Raw genomic sequence first — 20,144 nt, forward strand, 5'->3', positions numbered from 1 at the left:
ACAGGTACACGTGAACATATAGACAGAGAGCCCTTATAGCTTCAGGTTTTAAAGTATTGCTGTGAAATAGGTACGGAATTTACTAATTCTAAAAGTTAGATCCAAGTTGTTTTTCTGGTAGGTGGGATAAGGTTATCAGTCTAGATAGCTAAAGATTTTTCTAGTATTTATGAAGACACCTAAGATTTGTATTTCTCTTTGGCAAGTCGAGTTCCAAATAACCTCTCCTCCTTTTGTTTTTTCCTTTTTTCTTTTTAAAAAAATTTTTTAAGAATGTTTTTTTTAATTTTTGAGAGAGAGAGACAGACAATGCGAGTTGGGGAGGGGCAGAGAGAGAGGGAGACACAGAATCTGAGCCTGCTCCAGGCTCTGAGCTTTCAGCACAGAGCCTGTCACTGAGCTCCAACTCACTAATCACCAGATCATGACCTGAGCTGAAGTCGGAAGCTTAACTGTATGAGCCATCCAGGCGCCCCACCTGAAATTTGCATTAAAAAAATTTTTTTTAAATGTTTGTTTATTTTTGAGAGAGGCACACACACAGAGTGTAAGTGGGGGAGGGTCAGAGAGAGAGGGAGACAGAGAATCCAGAGCAGGCCGCAGGCTCAGAGCGCGATGCAGGGCTTGAACTCACAAACCGTGAGATCATGACCTAAGCGGAAAGTTGGACGCTTAACTGCTTAACTGCTTAACCGGCTGAGCCACCCAGGCGCTTCTGAAATTTGCATTTTAAAGGGATGGACCAGATAGAATTTCCTAGAGAAGACCTTGGAGAACATTGGACATTTACATCTTAAAGGCACTGAGAAAGAATAAAAGCTTCTCTTACTAGGATTTTTGTTCCCTTAAAGTCGGAATTTTTACACTTACAAGACTTTTGAGATAGGGTAGGTTTGGGGATTGGCAAAAGGGATTGGTAGTCTTTGAATAGTTTTGAACCACCGCTCCGGTCTTGTAAAGACTAGATTTCTAAAACAAGAACAGCTATTAATTCCTCAAAGAATTGGATTGCCCCCTAAATGATATCAAAGTACTGACACACCCATCTAGCTATAAGAGTATCTTCTTTGGACGGCTGGGTGGCTTGGTTGGTTAAGGTTGGTTAAGCGTCTGACTCTTGGTTTTGGCTCAGGTCATGGTCTCACGGTTTGTTAGTTCAAGCCCCATCTGGGGCTCTGTACTGACAGCATGGAGCCTGCTTGGGATTCTCTCTCTCCCTCTCTCTCTATCCCTCCCCTGTTCGCTCTCTCCGTCTCTCTCAAAATAAATAAATAAACTTAAAAAAAAAAAGAATGTCTTCTTTCAGGGTGCCTGGCTTGCTCAGTTGATAGAGCTTGTGACTCTTGATCACAGGGTTGTGAGTTCCAGCTCCTGAATATAGAGATTACTTTTAAAAAGCCTTTTAAAAAAAATGAGAATGTCTTCTTTGTCTCCAGGTTCATAATAGCTTGGGGGAGAAGGCCTTGACATAAAAATTGCTGTCAGGCTCTGAATATCAGCAACCAATTCTTGATTATAAAGTTATTAAATCCTTTCAAATATTTTGTCAGGGCAAACAGTAAATAATTCTGGGAGGATTCAACAATGAACCCAAGAGGGGTCCTCAGAAAGGGTGTAAAAGATACTGTCTTGGGAGAATCTAGATCACTCTCAACAATAGCCGAGGAAAGAATCAACTGCCTGCATGCCCCAGGCAGGCAGAAAGCCAGTCAAGTTCTTAGGATATAAAAGGAGACAAGCAGGGAAATAGCTGTTTCCGTGAGAGAAAGGATCAGTAACCACTGGAACTGGATTTGGAAAGGAAGAGACAATGCAGATTTTTATTTTCCTCTCTCAGCTGGGCTCAGGTAATATATTTACAAAAACTCTTGAGGATCCTCCCTAGGTTTAAGAAATTATTCAACTAAAGGGGGTCCTGGGTGGCTCAGTTGGTTAAGCGTCCGACTTTGGCTCAGGTTATGATCCTGCACCTCACTAGTTCAAGCGCTGCGTCAGGCTCTGTACTGACAGCTCAGAGCCTGGAACATGCTTCAGATTCTCTCTCTCTCTCTTCTCCCTCTGTCTCTCTCTGTCTCTGTCTCTCGTTGTGCCCCTCCTCTGCTTGCATTCTCTCTCTCTCTCTCTCAAAGATAAATAAACATTAAAAAAATTATTCAAGTATGGACTTTAGTTTGACCTTTGACCACGGAGTGAAAGATATCTGAAGAGTATCACCGATAGCCTCAATTAGTCTTATTCTGCAAGTGACTGCTTAATAGTCTCTTTAGAGTAAAAGGCAGTTCACCCAGGTTGACCAGGATGAGTACTCAAAGGCTGGAGGGGAACAGTAGGGTGACACTGGCCTTACAGTCTCGTTTGAAGTACCTTTTCTCATTTTCACGAGCTTTTTACACTGAATCTTTTTATGTTAAATTTTTTTTTTTCAACGTTTATTTATTTTTGGGACAGAGAGAGACAGAGCATGAACGGGGGAGGGGCAGAGAGAGAGGGAGACACAGAATCGGAAACAGGCTCCAGGCTCTGAGCCATCAGCCCAGAGTCTGATGCGGGGCTCGAACTCACGGACCGCGAGATCGTGACCTGGCTGAAGTCGGACGCCTAACCGACTGCGCCACCCAGGCGCCCCTACACTGAGTCTTTTTAATAAAACTTTGGGAATTTTGAAACGTTTTGGAGGCTTGTGCTTGCCATGTAAAATAGGTATCCCGTTGTGTCTAATTTGGGAATCCTTTCTTTCAAATGCACTTCTTAAATGGCCTCACCTAACTGGAACGTTCTCCATCCTGGCCATTGTAATTCTAGGTTCTTTTTAGTATCGCTATTTCTGTTGCTGTTCACAGCTTCTGGCACCATAGTTTTTAGACCTAAAATAGGCGGCCTTGCCAGAAGGTGGTGGGCTTGACTCCGTTGAATTTAAGGATCTCCAGGCTAAGCCTTTGTTTACACAAAACGACCAACAAAGACGCGTCCCTTAACACACCAGGAGTCAGCAAAAGATGTTACTCTGCACTGGCCAAGAAAAGACCAGGGACAAAACTGGCAATTGCCCACGTAGACCAAACCAGCAGACTCCCTTCAGGGAGACTGCGCACTGGAAAGGGGTAAAGGACTAAAACTCCAAACTCTGGTAAATGGGGGGCGTGGACTGGAACTGGGGAAGGGATTACAATGTGGTACTGCAGACCGAACCCAGAGCTAAGGACCAGTGCTGTTAGATCCTCCTGTCCCTCTAGACCTGTTAACTCTGTTCTGGGAAGCTAATTAGATTGGTAGCTCAAATGCAGAAAGAGCAGAGCTGAAACCAGGAGGGACTTACCACTGGCTCTTGGAAATAGCCAGAAAGAGATAACTCAGAAGAGTTCTCAGGGCGCCATGCCTGTGTTTCTGCCTGTCCCTGAACACCATCAGAGGTTCCCTCTGGATCCTGACGTTGCTACCAAATGTGTTTAGAAAAAAAATTTAACCAAGTGAACTTGAAGATTTAATAGGCTTTCTTAAACTCTTCATGAATGGACAGCATTCTATCTAGCAAGTAGAGGGGAGCTCCACCAAGTAAACAAGAAAATGGTTTTTAAGAGCAGAGAGAAGGCATTTATGTAAAAAAATTTTTTTCAATGTTTATTTATTTTTGAGACAGCATGAACGGGGGAGGGTCAGAGAGAGGGAGACACAGAATCTGAAACAGGCTCCACGTTCTGAGCTGTCAGCACAGAACCCGACGCGGGGCTCGAACTCACGGACCGCGAGATCACGACCTGAGCCAAAGTCGGACGCTTAACCGACTGAGCCACCCAGGCTCCCCAGAAGGCATTTATTTTTTTTTTAAAAATGTTTATTTGTTTATTTTGGGAGAGAGAGAGAGTGGAGGAGGCCTTAGCTGTCAGTACAGAGCCCTATAGGGAACTCAGTCTCCTGAACCATGAATCATGACCTGAGCCCAGATCAAGAGTCAGATGCTTAACCAACTGAGCCACCCAGGTGCCCTCAGAGAGAAGGCATTTTATTTTATTTTATTTTATTTTATTTTATTTTATTTTATTTTAATTTTTTTTTTTAACGTTTATTTATTTTTGAGACAGAGAGAGACAGCATGAACGGGGGAGGGTCAGAGAGAGGGAGACACAGAATCTGAAACAGGCTCTAAGCTCTGAGCAGTCAGCACAGAGCCTGACGCGGGGCTTGAACTCAGGGACCACGAGATCATGACCTGAGCCGAAGTCGGCCGCTTAACCGACTGAGCCACCCAGGCGCCCCGAGAAGGCATTTTAAAAAAAGAAAGGAGGGACGCTTGGGTGGCTCAGTCAGTTAAGCATCCGACTCTTGGTTTCGGCTTAGGTCATGATCTCCTGGCTCGTGAATTCAAGCCCAGTGTAGGGCTCTGTGCTGACAGTGTGGAGCCTGCTTGGGATACTCTCTTTCTACCTCTCTCTGCCCCCTGCCCCCCACTTATGCACTCTTTCTCTCTCAAAATAAACTTAAAAAAATTAAAATTAAAAAAGAAGCAAGATGTATGCTGTTTAGGCAAGGTTGCCTTCTAAGGGGAATAGAAGGGGTCTATCAGTAAACTCCCTAGTATTGACCAGGAAACTCTACATTGACTGGTTCAGGGTTACATTCTTGGGGGATTGAAACTGCAGTTGGGTTAGGAATTAAGTCTTGGTTTACTGACTTGGGTCCTTAACCTATGTGGCACCGTTTGGGGCCTGTGGTTTTCTTTCGATAACCAGTAACTTTGAGTGTGTGTAATGCTGTGTCCTGCGTTCATCGTGAAACTTGTCAAACTCTCCAGACTGTGTTAGCTTAGCCCTGGCATGGCTGCTTGTTAGGGCATTCAGCTCCACGTCTAACCAGCATCATCAAGTAGATTCTTGTCGAGGAAGATCCCTGGAGTCTCGGTGCTGTGGTTCTTCACCCGTGAAAAGACAAGAAAGGTGGGGGCGGGGGCCGGGGGGTGGGGGGGGTCTGTGCTCAAGGACTTTGAACATGTCCTGAAGGATTTGGAACCACTTACTTTCCTTTGCCATGCATTCTTTAGTCATTTATTTTAAATATAATTTTTTTCTCCTATGTATGAGGTCGAATCATATGAAATTGCTGCTTTTCAGCCCTTTTGACCTACCAAAAAAATGGCAGTTTCATATGGCTTAACCTGATAGGGATGAAAGGCATTTGAATTATTTTCTAGATAAAAATGGGACATACAAGCGCAAAGTTACTTATTTCATTCAATTCATTTATTTGTTCATAATTGTTCGTTTGTATTTGTCCCTTTATCTTTCTAAGTGATTAGGGTTACTGATTTTTTTTAAATTTTTTTTTAGCTTTTGCTTTTATTATTATTTAAAGACCTATAAACTGTCAAAAACAGGGACCGTTATTTTAAATACAGATCTATGCCAAATAATATCCTCATTAATTCGGAGGCCACTGGTTTGGAATGTGAGATAATCTTAACAGTCATCCTTAATTTAGCAAATCTTTACTTTAGAAAAGAGTAGTGAAAATTAATAGGAGAAACAAGTGTGTAGAAGAAATAGTTGAGAGAATTGACCATTCCATACAAAGAACTGATGATGATAATTGTGCATTCACTTAAAAAAATCTGTTGAGGGGCGCCGCCTGGGTGGCTCCGTCGGTTGAGCGTCCGACTTCGGCTCAGGTCATGATCTCACGGTCTGTGAGTTCTAGCCCCGCGTCGGGCTCTGTGCTGACCGCTCAGAGCCTGGAGCCTGTTTCAGATTCTGTGTCTCCCTCTCTCTCTGCCCCTCCCCTGTTCATGCTCTCTCTCTGTCTCAAAAATAAAAAAAAAAAAAATCTGTTGATGTCTATCAGACAACATTTTTTAAAATGTTTATTTATTTTGAGAGAAAGAGTGCGTGCACTCAAGCAGAGGAAGGGCAGAGAGAGAGGGAGAGATAATCCTAAGCAGGCTCGTGCTGTCAGCCCAGAGCCTGACACGGGGCTCGAACCTATGAACTGTGAGATCATGATGTGAGCCAAAATCGATAGTTGGACGCCTAGCCAACTAAGTGACCCAGGCGCCCCATCAGATAACATTTTTTGAATACTAGTTTTAAATTGCTTGAAAAATACTTAGAGAGTGTCCTTGAAAAATTAAAATAGTAGTCCTCGAAACATACTCTATAATTCAGACTTTTTCCATCTTAGTCTAGCTTTGTGATGTATTTTTATATGTACTTAGTATTGACTTCACATTATAATAGTGATACAGTCTCTTAATATAGAGGAACTAAAACAAAATAACCTTTCTAACCACAAAGATTGATTTCCTTCTACCCTTGATTTTCTTGAAGTAGATTTTGTGTGATGTTTTGTGATGTCTGCATTTCAGGTACTATGCTGTGATGGTCACCATGTTCTTCACTGTCAGCGTGGTGAACAACTATGCCCTGAATCTCAACATCGCCATGCCCCTGCATATGATATTTAGATCTGTAAGTGCTGCCGGCTCCCATGTGTATGTTCTTTCGGAAGATGAAGCCAAGAGGGTAGATTGAACACTTGGCAAAAGTAGAAAAGTCTTGTAGTAAGTAAAGTCTAGGGTATAAGAATAGATGTCCTGGATGAATGAGCATAGGCTGGCTTTCATCTGCAAAGTAAGATAAAAGGTAGACAGTTGACTTTTATCCCTCTGAAGTCTTAAGAATGATCAGTAAAAGGAGCTAAAATGTTGCCGGGACACAGATTTTATGTTAAATTTCTTTCATCTGGCTGATTTTATATTCAGACTTGGTATGAATGTTATTTAACTTATTACTCATCAATTTTGGTTTCTTTCATAAAATTACATTTACTCTTAGTACATAAAATAGATACATCCCTTTTCTGATTATACACACACACACATATATATACACGTATATATATACACACATGTGTATATACACGTGTGTATATATACATACGTGTATATATACACGTATGTATATATGTGTATATATATGTATATATATAATCAATTTTTTTTTTTTTTTTAAGCAAGAGACTTGAGACAATTAAAGGGAAATTTTTGATGAAGGTAGGGTTTCTCCCAAAGCAGCAGACCTTTTCTTCTTCCACTAGTGTTTGGTGGGAGATCTGCATGTAGTTTGGTATATAAATAAGAACAGTGTGCTCCCTGAAGAACAGGGAAGACTTCAAGGGGAGTGTAGTTAGAATTGCAGAAAAATGCAAGATGGGTTGTCATTGGAATTACAGCACTTCTGTGTAGTCTTGAGATTTTTGTGAGATCGAAGGTGCTACCCCCAAAGGGACTTTTCAGCCCTAATTATAATTACGTAGATAACCTTCAAAACATTGGACGTGTAGTAGACTTTCAGTAAAGACTTGCTGATTGATCGCCACCTTTCCAAAGAAGAGAAAGACATCCCTGCATGACTTCTTTCATTATTTAAAACCGAGGGTGAGGAGAAGTTTATTAAAACTCTCATAATTTAGATGGAAAACTTCACAATAAGTCTACAATATAATTTATTTCGGCTAGCCTTAGTTTCTGCTCTGACCGGTATTTAGAGAATTGGCCATTTTTCTTGTTGTTATCTTTTAAAGATTTTATTATTTTACATAAGAGATTTATGTGGTTTGTACTTTTTGCCATTATAAGAACAAGTGAACCTTATTATTCATCCTGACCTCCTCCTCCTCGGCTCTTTGCCCACTTGTCCATGTTCATATTTATCTGGAATTATTTGCTTTCCTGGGGCACTAAAACTGTTACTGTTGTCTCCTTTTATAGGGTTCTCTAATTGCCAACATGATCCTAGGAATTATCATTTTGAAGAAAAGGTAAACAATACACTTTTTTTTTTTAATGTTTATTTTATTTTTGAGACAGAGAGACAGAGCATGAACGGGGGAGGGGCAGAGAGAGAGGGAGACACAGAATTGGAAACAGGCTCCAGGCTCCGAGCCATCAGCCCAGAGCCCGATGCAAGGCTCGAACTCAAGGACCGTGAGATCGTGACCTGAGCTGAAGTCGGACGCTTAACCGACTGAGCCACCCAGGCGCCCCTAAACAATAAACTTTTGTATTTTATGTCTAGGAAGGCTATCCTGAGCCCCATCCATCAGCTGGATTCCTTTTCTTGTAGTGATGATAAGTTTGCTCTTGATAATTCCTTGTTTCGCAGCTCTCTCTGTAACAGTGACATGCATCTTGAGGCCGTGGACCAGGTAAGGGGCCCCATCTGTCGCTTTGGAGCAGCATTTTCTCTGGGTAGAACTCTTGTCATCATTGAGTCTTTAGTACCACAGTAACCTACATAACCAATTGATTTAGAACTTCACTCCTGTGTAGTCTCTACTAGCTACATGAGACCGTTTACATTTAAATTTAATTAAATAAATACTTGTATCTTGGTCCCAGTAGTCACATTTTACCTGCTTATAGCCCATGTGGCCAGTGGTGACCCTGTTGGAGAACCCAGATATGGATCATTTTCAGCTTCATGGAAGTGCTGGGACAGTGGTGTCATAGAAGGTGTTTATGAGTATAGCATGATCATCCATGTTAGAAAGAAAATTCCTAACAAAGGGCCCAAATGGCCAAGAAGATAGAATGAAAAGTTTCAGGACTGTTCTATGTGGTTGTCTCCAGTGGCTTTCTCTGGGATATGGTTGGGAATACCAGAAGGCCCTGAGATGCTTTCTCAAAGTGTTTGCCTTCCACTTGTGTCCTGAGCCTTACCCCATGCCCCCAAGGAGGTGAGGCACTGGGGAGAGTCAGCACATTCAGTCTGGAACATTTCTCAGGGAAAGTTCACCCTCGCTGTTAAGATCACAACTGTACAAGCTTACGCCAACTTTTCTGTCCTAGACTCCAGTATCAGGACTCTCTGTGGGAATCTAGAGTTTTTAAGAAATAAGAGCTGTGTCACGAGAAAGATAGTTGTCCTGTCTTGATAGGCTCCTTATCACAAACCCTTTATCTTCTGAGGCTTCTGTATTCCCCCAGATAGGTATGATTGTAACGGATTTCTAGGTTCTCTCCAGGTAAGCATTCATATATACTGGTCAGGTTCATTACATCGAAGTGACTGCCACGCTTCTTGATAATGTGTAGAATTCACGTTGGGACAGACCTACAGTCCTTCCAGCCTTTGATTTTGCTCATAACAGGGATACCAAAGGACATGTTTTAAAAGGAATGTATTCTCCTGACAGTGCTCCGAAATGTCCTGGGCCTTTCTCAAACACCTCCGTTTCCCTTAAGAACTTATTTTGGGTCTGTTTTCTTGAATCTATCCAAGTAAGCCTTTTTGACGCTCCTTGGTGTGTGCTCCCCAAAAAGCAGGTATTTCCCTAAGGTAACTATCTACTACCGTGACTTAGTAAGTTAGTATCTCCTCTTGTTTAACCTGAGTAGAGCCTCTTAGGTTCACAGTGTTTTCCTCTTTCTAGGCTTTGAAGACCAAGTCCATACTCGTTAATTTTCATGAATTTTCAGGCCACAATTCCAAACCTCTCCCGATCTTGATCTTTCCAGACCGAAGAGTTCCCTTACTTTTGTATCTGCCTCCTCCAGCGCCTGTTTCTTCACCCTGCCCCTCTCCTCTGGTGTGGTGCTGTTGGCCCCTTGAGCTGCTGCTCAGCCAGTCCTTTTGGCCTTTTATGAGGTGATATGACCAGAAGTGTACAAAGTATTTGACTGGAAAACCTCTGATGGTTCCTCCTGTAAGTTTAATTTCCTTTCATTCTTGCCTGAGTCCTTTTGCTTTATCACTAAGAGCCCAAGAGGGATGTTAACGATGTTGTTCCAGTTAATAGGAAATGCCACCGTTCTTACTGTCAGTAGTCCTATTAGTGTCATAGTCCTCCCTTTATCCAACTGTGCCAGCATTTAAAAACATTAGAGGAGCACCTGGGTGGCTTAGTCAGTTGGGTGTCCGACTCTTGATTTTGGCTCAGATCATGAGGCCAGGCTTGTGGGATCAAGCCCTGAGTCTGGCTCCACACTCAGCTGCTTAAGATCCTCTCCCTCCCCCTCCCCCCTCCGACTTTCCCCCACTTGGACACATGCTCTCTCTCTAAAATAAAAAAAAAATAATAATAAAATAAAAGCAACAGTTGAGTCATTCAGACATGATTTACAAAATCCTTTCCTGAAAATGGACAAGTTGAATGATTTCTTTTTTTTTTTTTTTTTGAACACTGAATCCTGCTACTTGGCCGTGATATTCTGTTCTTCCTCTTGTGTGTTGTGTCCGTTGACACTCAGGTCTGGGCCCCCTGAAGACAGGGGAAACAGGTGGCAGTTAAGATCTCAGCGGGCTTTCATTTGGACTCTTGAGCAGAATGGAATGTCATGTCTGGTCTGTGTCGTTTTTGGTTCTTGTTTTCTGATGAAACGATCTATCGGTCCACCAACCAATGGAAACTCTTTTAAGCAGCGCTAAGATTGGGTGTTGTTTAGACACCAGCCAGCATCCTGATTCTTTCTCACATGGCCTTACGTGGGAAGTCTGCTAGAAAGTGATCCCCTCAGCCATGTTTTGGTGATTTTTACTCTTAGGCTCCATCTGACTGTGAACATAGTGTCGAAATTCAGATGTGTGCTTTTTTCCTAAGGTGTTCTGGTTCTTGTTTTTGCAGATACAACATATTCAAATATACCTCCATTGCCCTGGTGTCTGTGGGGATATTTATCTGCACTTTCATGTCAGCAAAGCAGGTGGTAAGAATCACTTCACAAATTATTTATATTCACTCCTTGCCGTGGGGGCACAGGTACCTATTATTGACGCAATAAACTTAAATGCTTATGCAATAGAAGGATTCGGGTCTCTGCAAGAAAAGAGTGGAGGTGACTGGGTAACACAGATATTTCCTTTGTACCCAAGCACCTTGCATGTAGTTCTAGACTCTATACCGAGTATTTTTCTTATTTCCTAGACCTCCCAGTCCAGCTCCAGCGAGAATGACGGATTCCAGGCATTTCTAAGGTGGTTACTAGGCAAGTACAGTAATTACAATGAAGCTAATTGCCTCTGCAGTTCTGTTGGCTGAACTTTCTCCTAAGGGACAGGTTTGTTGGCAAGAAGCTTTGGCTACACAGATGATGCCACAGAGGAGAGAGGCACCCGGGGTCGTCATCTGTCTCTGAACTTTGGTGTTCGGAACATGAAAGAAAGACAATGTCCGTGTTCAGGGTAGCGTGTTCTACAACATGGATCCATATTTCCACGGCTGCCACTGGAATAGTTTCTGGTTGCCTGTCACGCTCACTGGGAGCACTGCTTCGAGTGTCCATTACTTCATGAGCTGTCTGCTGAGCAGGAGCTTCTGCATACGAAGGGCACGTTAGAGCAGTTGGCTCTTGAAATTTCCAAGGGGCTCATTTCTGAATCTTAGATTCATTTTCTTCATAAGTTAGCTTTTCCCTAATGAGTGTTCCCAAACCTGACTGATCAGCAGAGTCTCCTAGGGAATCTTTAAAAATACAAATATCTCTTTGTGGAAGTCACGAGACAACCCCTGCAGAGCTCTGGCCTCACACTGGATGACACGGAGGTGAAACTCTTTCCTGCTTAGCCAGGTAGCAGCAGTACCAGATTGAGACCAAGTGGAAGAGAAGTAGCAATGAAAGGACTCTGTTCTCCCTGCTTCTTGGCTTTGAGACTTCATCCTTTTAGGTTGTTGTTCTTAACATAGAAAGATCTTTATGAGCTGTTGGAAAAACACTTTATCCAACAAGAAAAAGTTGCAAAGGATACGAACACACAATTCATGGGGAAAACATTAGTGTCTGATCATTGTATGTTCGGCCTCAGTAGTCTTGGCATCAAAGAAATGCAAATTGAAACCAAAATGCAGTCCCTTTTTATTTTCGCTCTATCAAATTGGATAATCATTTATTATTATTATCCTCATTGCTGCTGAGGGTGAAGTAAGACAACCATTTTTGTATAACCTGTTTATGGTAGAAATTGACATAGCCTTTCTGGAAAAAATGGATGTATTGAGTTTTTAAAATAGCTACAACTTTTGAGTCAGTAATTCCATTTTGGAAAGTCTGTCCTAAGGAAATAATCAACATTTTGTTTAAAGATTTAGGTAGAAAGATGGACAGTGATTTTAATGGTAAAATAACTGGAAGTAACCTAATGAGGCTCATGTTATAATAATACATTTAACTATGGTTTCTATGTGCTACAATAATATGGAGCCATTAATTCATGCCTTTGAAAAAATTTTAATAAACGACTTGAAGGAAAATCCAAGAAAAAGATCATGAAGAAAGCAAGATATAAAATTGTATATTCATTATGATCCTGTTTTTTTTGCATAAAATAAATAAATAAATGTATGTAGGGAGATAGAGCAAGCTATTAAGGAGTGGGTAGTAATATTGTAGTTAATTTTTATTTCTTTTAAAAATTTTGTGCATGTTCTACAACTAGTTTATAATATATGTAGAACCTTAAGCAATCAATGTTCTTTAGGAAAATGTCTGGAAATGAGCAAATCTAATTCTTATAACCCAATTTTTGTTTTTTAGGTATAGGGGCACTGACTTTTGCTCTTCTGATGTCAGCAAGGATGGGTATTTTCCAGGAGACCCTATACAAACAATTTGGGAAGCACTCGAAGGAGGCTTTGTTTTATAATGTAAGCAATTTTTTGAACCTGGGGAAGACAAAAAGTACTGAGTCGTCATATGTCATTTCAAATGAAATACACGTTTTTCTGATGTCGTTGAAGGACCGAGTACTTTTAATAGGCTACTAATGGTGTATTCTGAGCCACAGTTCTCTGTAGGAGACTATTGTGCTCAGTCGGTGTGAACCTCGTGTGTCTGCTAGCCAGGAACGACCCCCGGGGATGAAGAACCTTCACCCCCCAGGTCCCTGTAGGTGAAGTCAAATTAAAAGCAATATGGAAACTTGGAACAGGAAAATGAGTCCCAAAACAACATGCCAGGGAGGATGTCTGCAGCCAGGCAGGCATTTGGCGGTGGGGGGGTGGGAGGTGCGGAGTCCCTCCCAGTGGCTGTCTTCCCTTGATGGAGAGTTTCATTAGCAAGTTCTGTGTGCTTCCACTTTTTTGTTGTAAAACTGCTGAGCGAGAGCCACCTCCTCTAACTGTCCTCTTCCTCCAGCGTCTCTCCTGTGGAGATAACATCCAAAGCACAGCCCCTCACCGTCCTGGCTGGTAGGGACGCCTTCGGGGTCTGTATTCAGAGATTCCTTCACCGCCAGCTTTCTGTACTAAAGTTGCAGACCATCAATTTGAGATATTTAATGGGAGCTGGAGTATGTGTCTGGGAATTTAAAAAATAAGGAATAATCGGTCCGGTTCACACCTTTGTTTTAGAACGGTACTCGGCACAGAGTAACTGCCTGTAACGTTAGCTCTGATTCCTTATTGTGGTGGGTTATTGTCAGGCTCGTTCATTCATCTGTGCCGACCTGTTGTGTCTTCTTCAACCCCTTTTTATTCTTGTCTTCATTTTATTTTCCCTGACCTCATATTGTCCTCAAATCTCTTCTTCCCTCGAGTTTCCTAAACTTCCTGAAATTTGCCTTTGCTTTATAACTTTTAAATCCTTGTATTTGCTCAGCCATTTTCAAAAGTAGCAAAATACAGCAAATCCTGTGGGCAAGGTGACTGGGAGTTAATTTCCCTTTTGTTGAGGGAAGGATGCCGGCTCCATTTTTTTGTTTAGTGATGTTTAGTGATGATCATCTGATTCTGTTACATAAGGGCAAGAGCTGTAGTTTGGGGTTGACAGCACGCCTTTCAGGGTCACGTGGGCGGAAGCACTGGATACAAATATTTAATTTAGCGAGTCTAAATTCCTTTTCTTGACACTGCTTGTCAAACACCTTGTAAAACTTAAAGTCACTGTAAAGCCGCTGTAAATGTTCTGTGATGTGTTTGCATTTCAATTTACATGACGTCTTCCTTCCCACAGCACGCCCTTCCCCTCCCGGGTTTCATCTTCCTGGCTTCTGACATTTATGACCATGCGGTTCTGTTCAATAAGTCTGGTGAGTGTGGGCATCTCTGGGAGAATTACCTGACAGTTTCTGGGATCAGCTCTCAGTTTTTCTATTGACTTGACCACCGCTTCTTTTCACGATCTTATCCAAATCCCTGTTAGAAACCCTCCCTGTTCCGCCTTCCGGGAATATAGTGCTGTTAATGAGCAGTTGCAGCAGCAAAAGCTTTTACGGGTGCTTCTCAGTTACTTGCCAACGAAGTTAGAGAACTGCCTTCAGATTTTCTAAGTGTCTTCATCCTCACCACAGAACGCTTTGGAACGTGTGTGTTTGCATTTGCATGTGGCACGTTTGGTGTTTTGAGGATGCAAAGACATAGCAATAACACACTGCAGGGGTGGGACCGCGAGAAGCCGGGCAGCAGTCCGGCTCTGTGTTCCCGCACATCTTTTTTTTGGCTGGTGAAGGCGGACCTGCTCACAGACCCAGTCCTAGCCTAGCCACCTGGGAGCAAGGGGAAGCAAAAACCACGAGGGGACTTTTTTCCAAGGTACAGGGTAGGTAGGCAGCAGGAATAAGCAAAATTAGTTCAAATGTCTGCAGGGTAAGTTAGCTATTCCTTGTTAAAGTGGCAAGTTAATAAGCTAGCTATAAATTGCCAACTAACTTGAAAGAAATTACTTATCTCACGTGAATATCTACTAAAAGACATGGCGTTATACAGACAAATGAACACACAGGAACAGATACACGTTTGTAGAATTAAGGCTTTACGTGGCTCGTACCTAAAATGGTGAGGACATTTTGTAGAATGGCAGTGTGTGCTCTGTAAAACTTGTTTGCCCTCTGAAGTCTGAACATGCATATTGTGAGGTTGTGACTGTGACTGCTTTCTGTTTGAGTTTGCTGTGTTTGCCTGTCCCATTTGCCCACAAAAAAAAAATGTGTAATGAAGGTAGTGTGTTAAAGTTTCTAAGGCTCTGAATTACTCCATTTCTGATTTTGGGGTTTTTTTTTGGAGATCTCATTGATATATAGCCATTTTTGTCACAATGATTTTTAAGGTCCCTCGAGAGTCCCCACACAGCAAAGGGCTATTAAAATAAACATCAGATTCCTTGGGATTGATTTGATTTCGTTCCTAGAGCGCTCTTCTAAAAGTCACAGGGATGGGTGTTTATATAAAATCTCTTTTAGAATCTGCCTTCAGCTCATACTTGCGTTGAATATATGCTTCTTTCTCTTGCTTGCTTTGAGGTTGTCTCAGATGAACCTGTTATCCTTGAATTTGCTAAGAGAACTAAAAATCCACCTAAATATTTTAAGTCCTACTGATTGATTCTTTTCCCAGCAAATCGATACAGTGGATCTCTGAAGTTATTAAACAGTAATAATACTTGTTAACTTTCTTTTCATTTCAGTACATGCTAAGTGTTTCAAAGACAGTAGAATGCCAGATTATGGGGATTTCCCACTAGTCCAGACATACAGTTATAGCGAATTATCTTTACATACATGGCTTTTTATTTTTTTGCAAAAGAAAAGTGACGTTCATTTACTAACCAGGTTTCAATATCACTGTCCGAATTTCCCAAGTTATTCTGTATAATTCAGACCCCACAAATAATTGAGCAATTTCAAAAAAGTGATGAAGGGGCACCTGGGTGGCTCACTTGGTTAAACCTCTGATTCCTGATTGCAGCTCAGGTCATGATCTCACGGGTCGTGAGTTCAAGTCCCACATTGGGCTCCATGCTGACAGTGCGGAGCCTGCTTGGGATTTTCTCTCTGCCTTTCTCTCTCTGCCCCGCCTCCCTTGCTGTGTCTCTCAAAATGAATAAATAAAAACTGAAATATCTTAAGCTACAAAATTGGAAACTTAAAAATCTCTTTGATCTTGATTATTTTGTTTCCTCCCAAATATTTACTGTGCAAGCCTTGATTATATAAAACTAATATGAGAACATATTTAAGAGAAGAAGAGTTACCATTCCGTTGCCTGACACGTCAGCTAATTTCATTTTCCAAGTTTCCTTCCAGATATTGTTTATGTATATTCTTGCCTAGTTGTCATCCTAGCATGGATATAGTTTTATACTTGCTTTTTCACTTTCCTTCTTTATATGACTGTATATAATCTTCATGATTTTTTAAATTTTATTTTATACTTGCTTTTTCACTTTCCTTTATATGACTGTATATAATCTTCATGATTTTTTAAATTTTATTTTATACTTTTTCACTTTCCTTCTTTATATGACTGCATATAATCTTCATGATTTTTTTAATTTTAATTTTTTAATGCCTTATTTAAAGTTCCTTTGCCATACATAGCCATTGCTCTAAGATTGGCCATTTAGATTGATTCAGTGTTTTATCATAAATAGTACTGTCATCAATGGAGAACTATTTTTCATCTTTTGAATTAGTGAGGATCAATTCCCAAGAATGCATATAAATACTTTATTGCCCCTTAAGAATTATGAAATTGATTTTTTTTTTACAAAAATGTACCAATTGCTACTGCCAGCCGAGGCTGCTGGTTCCACTGCCACCATTCCAGATTAGGATTTCATCATTTTTTTTTTTTTTTGACGTTTATTTATTATTGAGAGACAGACACAGAGCGTGAGCAGGGGAGGGCCAGAGAGAGGGGGAGACACAGAATCCAAAGCAGGCTCCAGGCTCCGAGCTGTCAGCACCAGAGCCCGATGTGGGGCTCGAACTCACAAACCATGAGATCGTGACTTGAGCCGAAGTCGGTCGTCCAACCGACTGAGCCACCCAGGCGCCCCTCATCATTTTTTTTTTTAATGGTTATTTATTTTGAGAGAGAAAGCAAGCACGTGCATGCAAGCGAGCACAGGCAGAGAGGGAGAGAGAGAATCGCAAGCAGGCTCCACACTCAGCACAGAGCCTGACGCAGGTCTCCATCCCACGACCCTGAGATCGTGACCTGAGCTGAAATCAAGAGTCGGACACTTTAACCCACTGAGACACCCAGGCGCCCAGGATTTTACAAATTTTTAATCGCTGTTTTAATAAATATAAAATGGTAGAGCCTTTTTTAATTTAGAATTCTCTCATCACTAGTAGGATTGAATATATTTTCAGATGGCATTTAGTCACTAGTTGTCTTTTTTTTTTTTTTTTTTTTTTTTTTCATTTTTAAGAATATTTATTTATTTTTGAGAGACAGAGACAGAATGCGAATGGGTTGGGGGCAGGGAGAGAGGGAGACACAGAATCCGAAGCAGGCTCCAGGCTACGAGCTGTCAGCACAGAGCCCGACGCGGGGCTTGAACTCACAAAGCTGGGAGATCATGCCCTGAGCCGAAGTCAGCCGCTCAACCGACTGAGCCACCCAGGAGCCCCTAGTTGTCTTTATTCTTGTGTTAATTGTCAGCTGAGACCATGTCATTTTTCACTGCCCTGTACTTGAGTCTTTCTTTGTAAAGTGGGGTCCTATTCAGGTGAATGGTAGAGAGCTTATTTTACAATTAAAATTAATGATAACCTAATGCTTAAGATTCTCTCTCCCCCTTCCCCTCTTGTTCACTCGCATGCTCGCTTGCTCTCAAAATAAAAAATAAATTAGAATTTAAGACTGGTGTGGCCTGGAATCAGGGCAAGTGAAATGGTGTACGATCCAAATCTCTTTGCTAGGGGAGTAACGTTGCTGTCTCTGTTATGTTCAGTCTGTATCACTTTGTCCAAAAAGATGAAGACTTACGCTGTCCTAAATGTATGACTGTATCCCCTTTTAATCTTTGCAGAATTATACCAAGTTCCCTTCATTGGTGTGACAGTGCCCATCATGTGGTTCTACCTCCTCATGAATGTCATCACTCAGTATCCTTTGCAGCCCTCTGCCATACCCTCCTCTTATGTCAAAGTAACACAGAGAAGGTTTGTATTCCTAATGGTGCGGTGACCTGAGTTTCGCGTCTGCCTTGATCTGAACTGCAGGAGACAGAGATTCCCATCCAGCCTGGGCTTTTGGGAACAGCCAGAGTTGGTAGCGCTGCAGGAGGTCAGCAGGTCATTGGGCACATAAAGGAGTTGCTGTGGGTGGCGTGGAGAAATCCGTGGATAATTCAGTATTGGTATGTGACAAGAATGCTCTGTGATTTCTCCTGGAGTTTTTCAACAGCCTCGGTCATTTCACCAGCTGCCACAAAATTCTGCCCAAAATTTCAAACTAATTAAAGCCTAATTTTGTAAATGGCTCTCTTGAACGACCTTAAGTGCACTATAAAAACCGTTAAGTCTTTGAAACAATGAAACAGATGGAGCTCGATCTCATTCCTCTGAAGTCACCTCAGAGATTTGCCCGCGGAGTTCCTTTTGGGACGAGAGGGTCGAAGGGCTGAGGACCAGGTCCTATGAAGTAGGTTTGCTGACCTTTCCTGAAAGTGTTACCTCCTGTCACTGTGGGGGAGGGGACCCTCGCTGTAAGCAGTGGGAAGAATTCAGAACAAGAATTCATGCCTTCGGGCAGTTTCAAGCTAGGGTCCACCAACGAATGGCAGGACATTCATTCTGCAGGATATTCTACCAGGGAGGAGACTCAGAGCAGCCATCACCCATCCCCGCCTTTTCTGGTTCTTAGAATATGAACATTTAAACCATGCCAGAAGGTTCTCCCTGGGGTTCTCTTGGCAGTCTACAGAAAACCACCTTAACCCACCACTCCAGGTACGTGTGCATCCGGGGTGTCTTTATCCTCACCACAGAATGCGCCTCCCTTACCGTCACCCTTGTCGTGACTCTGCGCAAGTTTGTCAGCCTCATCTTTTCCATCTTGTACTTCCAGAACCCTTTCACTCTGTGGCACTGGCTGGGTACCTTGTTTGTCTTCGTTGGGACCCTAATGTACACAGAGGTGTGGAACAACCTAGGGACCACAAAAAGCCAGCTTCAGAAGGAGGACAAGAAGAACTGAGGTCAGCCTGGAACAGAGAGACCAGTGTCAAAATGGGCCAGGGTCTGGTGAAGGTCTGGCCACCGTTTCGCTTTTGTTAATGCTGAAGTATTGAACCAGCCATGTCCCAGAGAATCCTCAGAACGAGGGACGCCTCAGATTTCTTACCGCTGTAGACACCAACGTTTGTGGACTCTGAGTGGAAACCCCGCAACCCTGAAATAGAAATAAGAACAGTTGTCCACTATTGAACAGCCAGTTGGGTTGTTACTTGTTTACCAGAATATTTAGTTCTGTTACTTGTTTATTGAATTCTGAGTCCTCAGAGCTTCTAGTTTTTTATCCGTGGTCTCGGGCAAGATTATCTCTTGTTGCTATTCTGATGGTTCTCTGCCATACAGTCATTATCATCCTGTGGCCTCGTCCCTTTTTTTTTTTTTTTTTGGTCCCCTTTGCCCTCCCCCCTCCCCCCCAACCCCAGCAGCACTTTCAGCCAGTCAGACGCTCCAGGGATCATCATCAGGAACAACTGAGTGGCCAGGTGAACGGAGACACCAAGGACGTTGACCCGGGAAGGAAACAGTCGTCTTGTGAGCTGAGCCCTGGTAACGCTGGAGCAGGACTGATGGGAATCCTTTCTCACAGCTTTTTTTTTTTTTCCCCCCTATGCAAAAGTTCTATTTTCTGTGCTTGAAACAAACCTGCAGCATATCTCTGTGGCACAAAGTTAATAAGAAAGAAAGGTCGTGTATGAATTGGGAGAGACGTTCTCCGTGTCTTCTACATGAACCCCGTTAGCTCAGAGATGCGATGGTGACGCCAGGATGGCGGGGAGAAGCTGGCCCTCGTCAGCACCGAGAGAGCCACAGCTAAATGTTCGAAAGGCTTCTTCACCAGAGAGATTCAGCCCTGCCGGCCAGTCTGATAAAAGTCCTGGTCCGTCAGGCTAAGGAGTAGACTGGTACATGGTGGGTGTGGGTTGTGGTGTATAAGTCAGGTCAAATCACAACTAAAATGAAAAGTTTTTTGGTTTTTTTTTTTCCTATGAGGTATCTTAATGTTCTTGATGGGTAATCTGCGGGGGCTTGGGAGGTCGTGTGTTTTACTCCGTGTAGAAACCTGCCCCCCTTTGGCTGATCACGTCGGAGGTGTAGTTTCCCTCCCTGGGAAACTTTGGAGAAAGAGGAACAATGTGAACGTAGAGTGTAGGGGTGTGTGCGCACTCGTGTAGCTTGTGTGATAATATTGGAGGAGAGAAG

At 42.4% G+C, this 20,144-nt stretch overlaps 1 protein-coding gene across 3 annotated transcripts in view; it reads left to right on the forward strand.

Moving 5' to 3' along the window:
- Nucleotides 1-19,302, forward strand: part of SLC35B4 (solute carrier family 35 member B4) — a 38,892-nt gene extending 19,590 nt beyond the window's left edge. The window contains exons 3-10 of one of the 3 annotated variants that reach the window (XM_040471918.1): nt 6,353-6,455; nt 7,757-7,806; nt 10,612-10,693; nt 10,912-10,972; nt 12,518-12,627; nt 13,934-14,009; nt 17,738-17,870; nt 18,510-18,653. In XM_040471918.1, the coding sequence (XP_040327852.1) occupies nt 6,353-6,455; nt 7,757-7,806; nt 10,612-10,693; nt 10,912-10,972; nt 12,518-12,627; nt 13,934-14,009; nt 17,738-17,870; nt 18,510-18,573 (679 nt within the window). In that variant the 3' untranslated portion in view covers nt 18,574-18,653. The other 2 variants (XM_040471919.1, XM_040471916.1) reach the window with 2 other exon arrangements.
- Nucleotides 19,303-20,144: the final 842 nt, after the last annotated feature.

Source organism: Herpailurus yagouaroundi, unplaced genomic scaffold (assembly GCF_014898765.1).
Source record: "Herpailurus yagouaroundi ecotype Mexico unplaced genomic scaffold, PumYag 100, whole genome shotgun sequence".
NCBI classification, from domain to species: domain Eukaryota; kingdom Metazoa; phylum Chordata; class Mammalia; order Carnivora; family Felidae; genus Herpailurus; species Herpailurus yagouaroundi.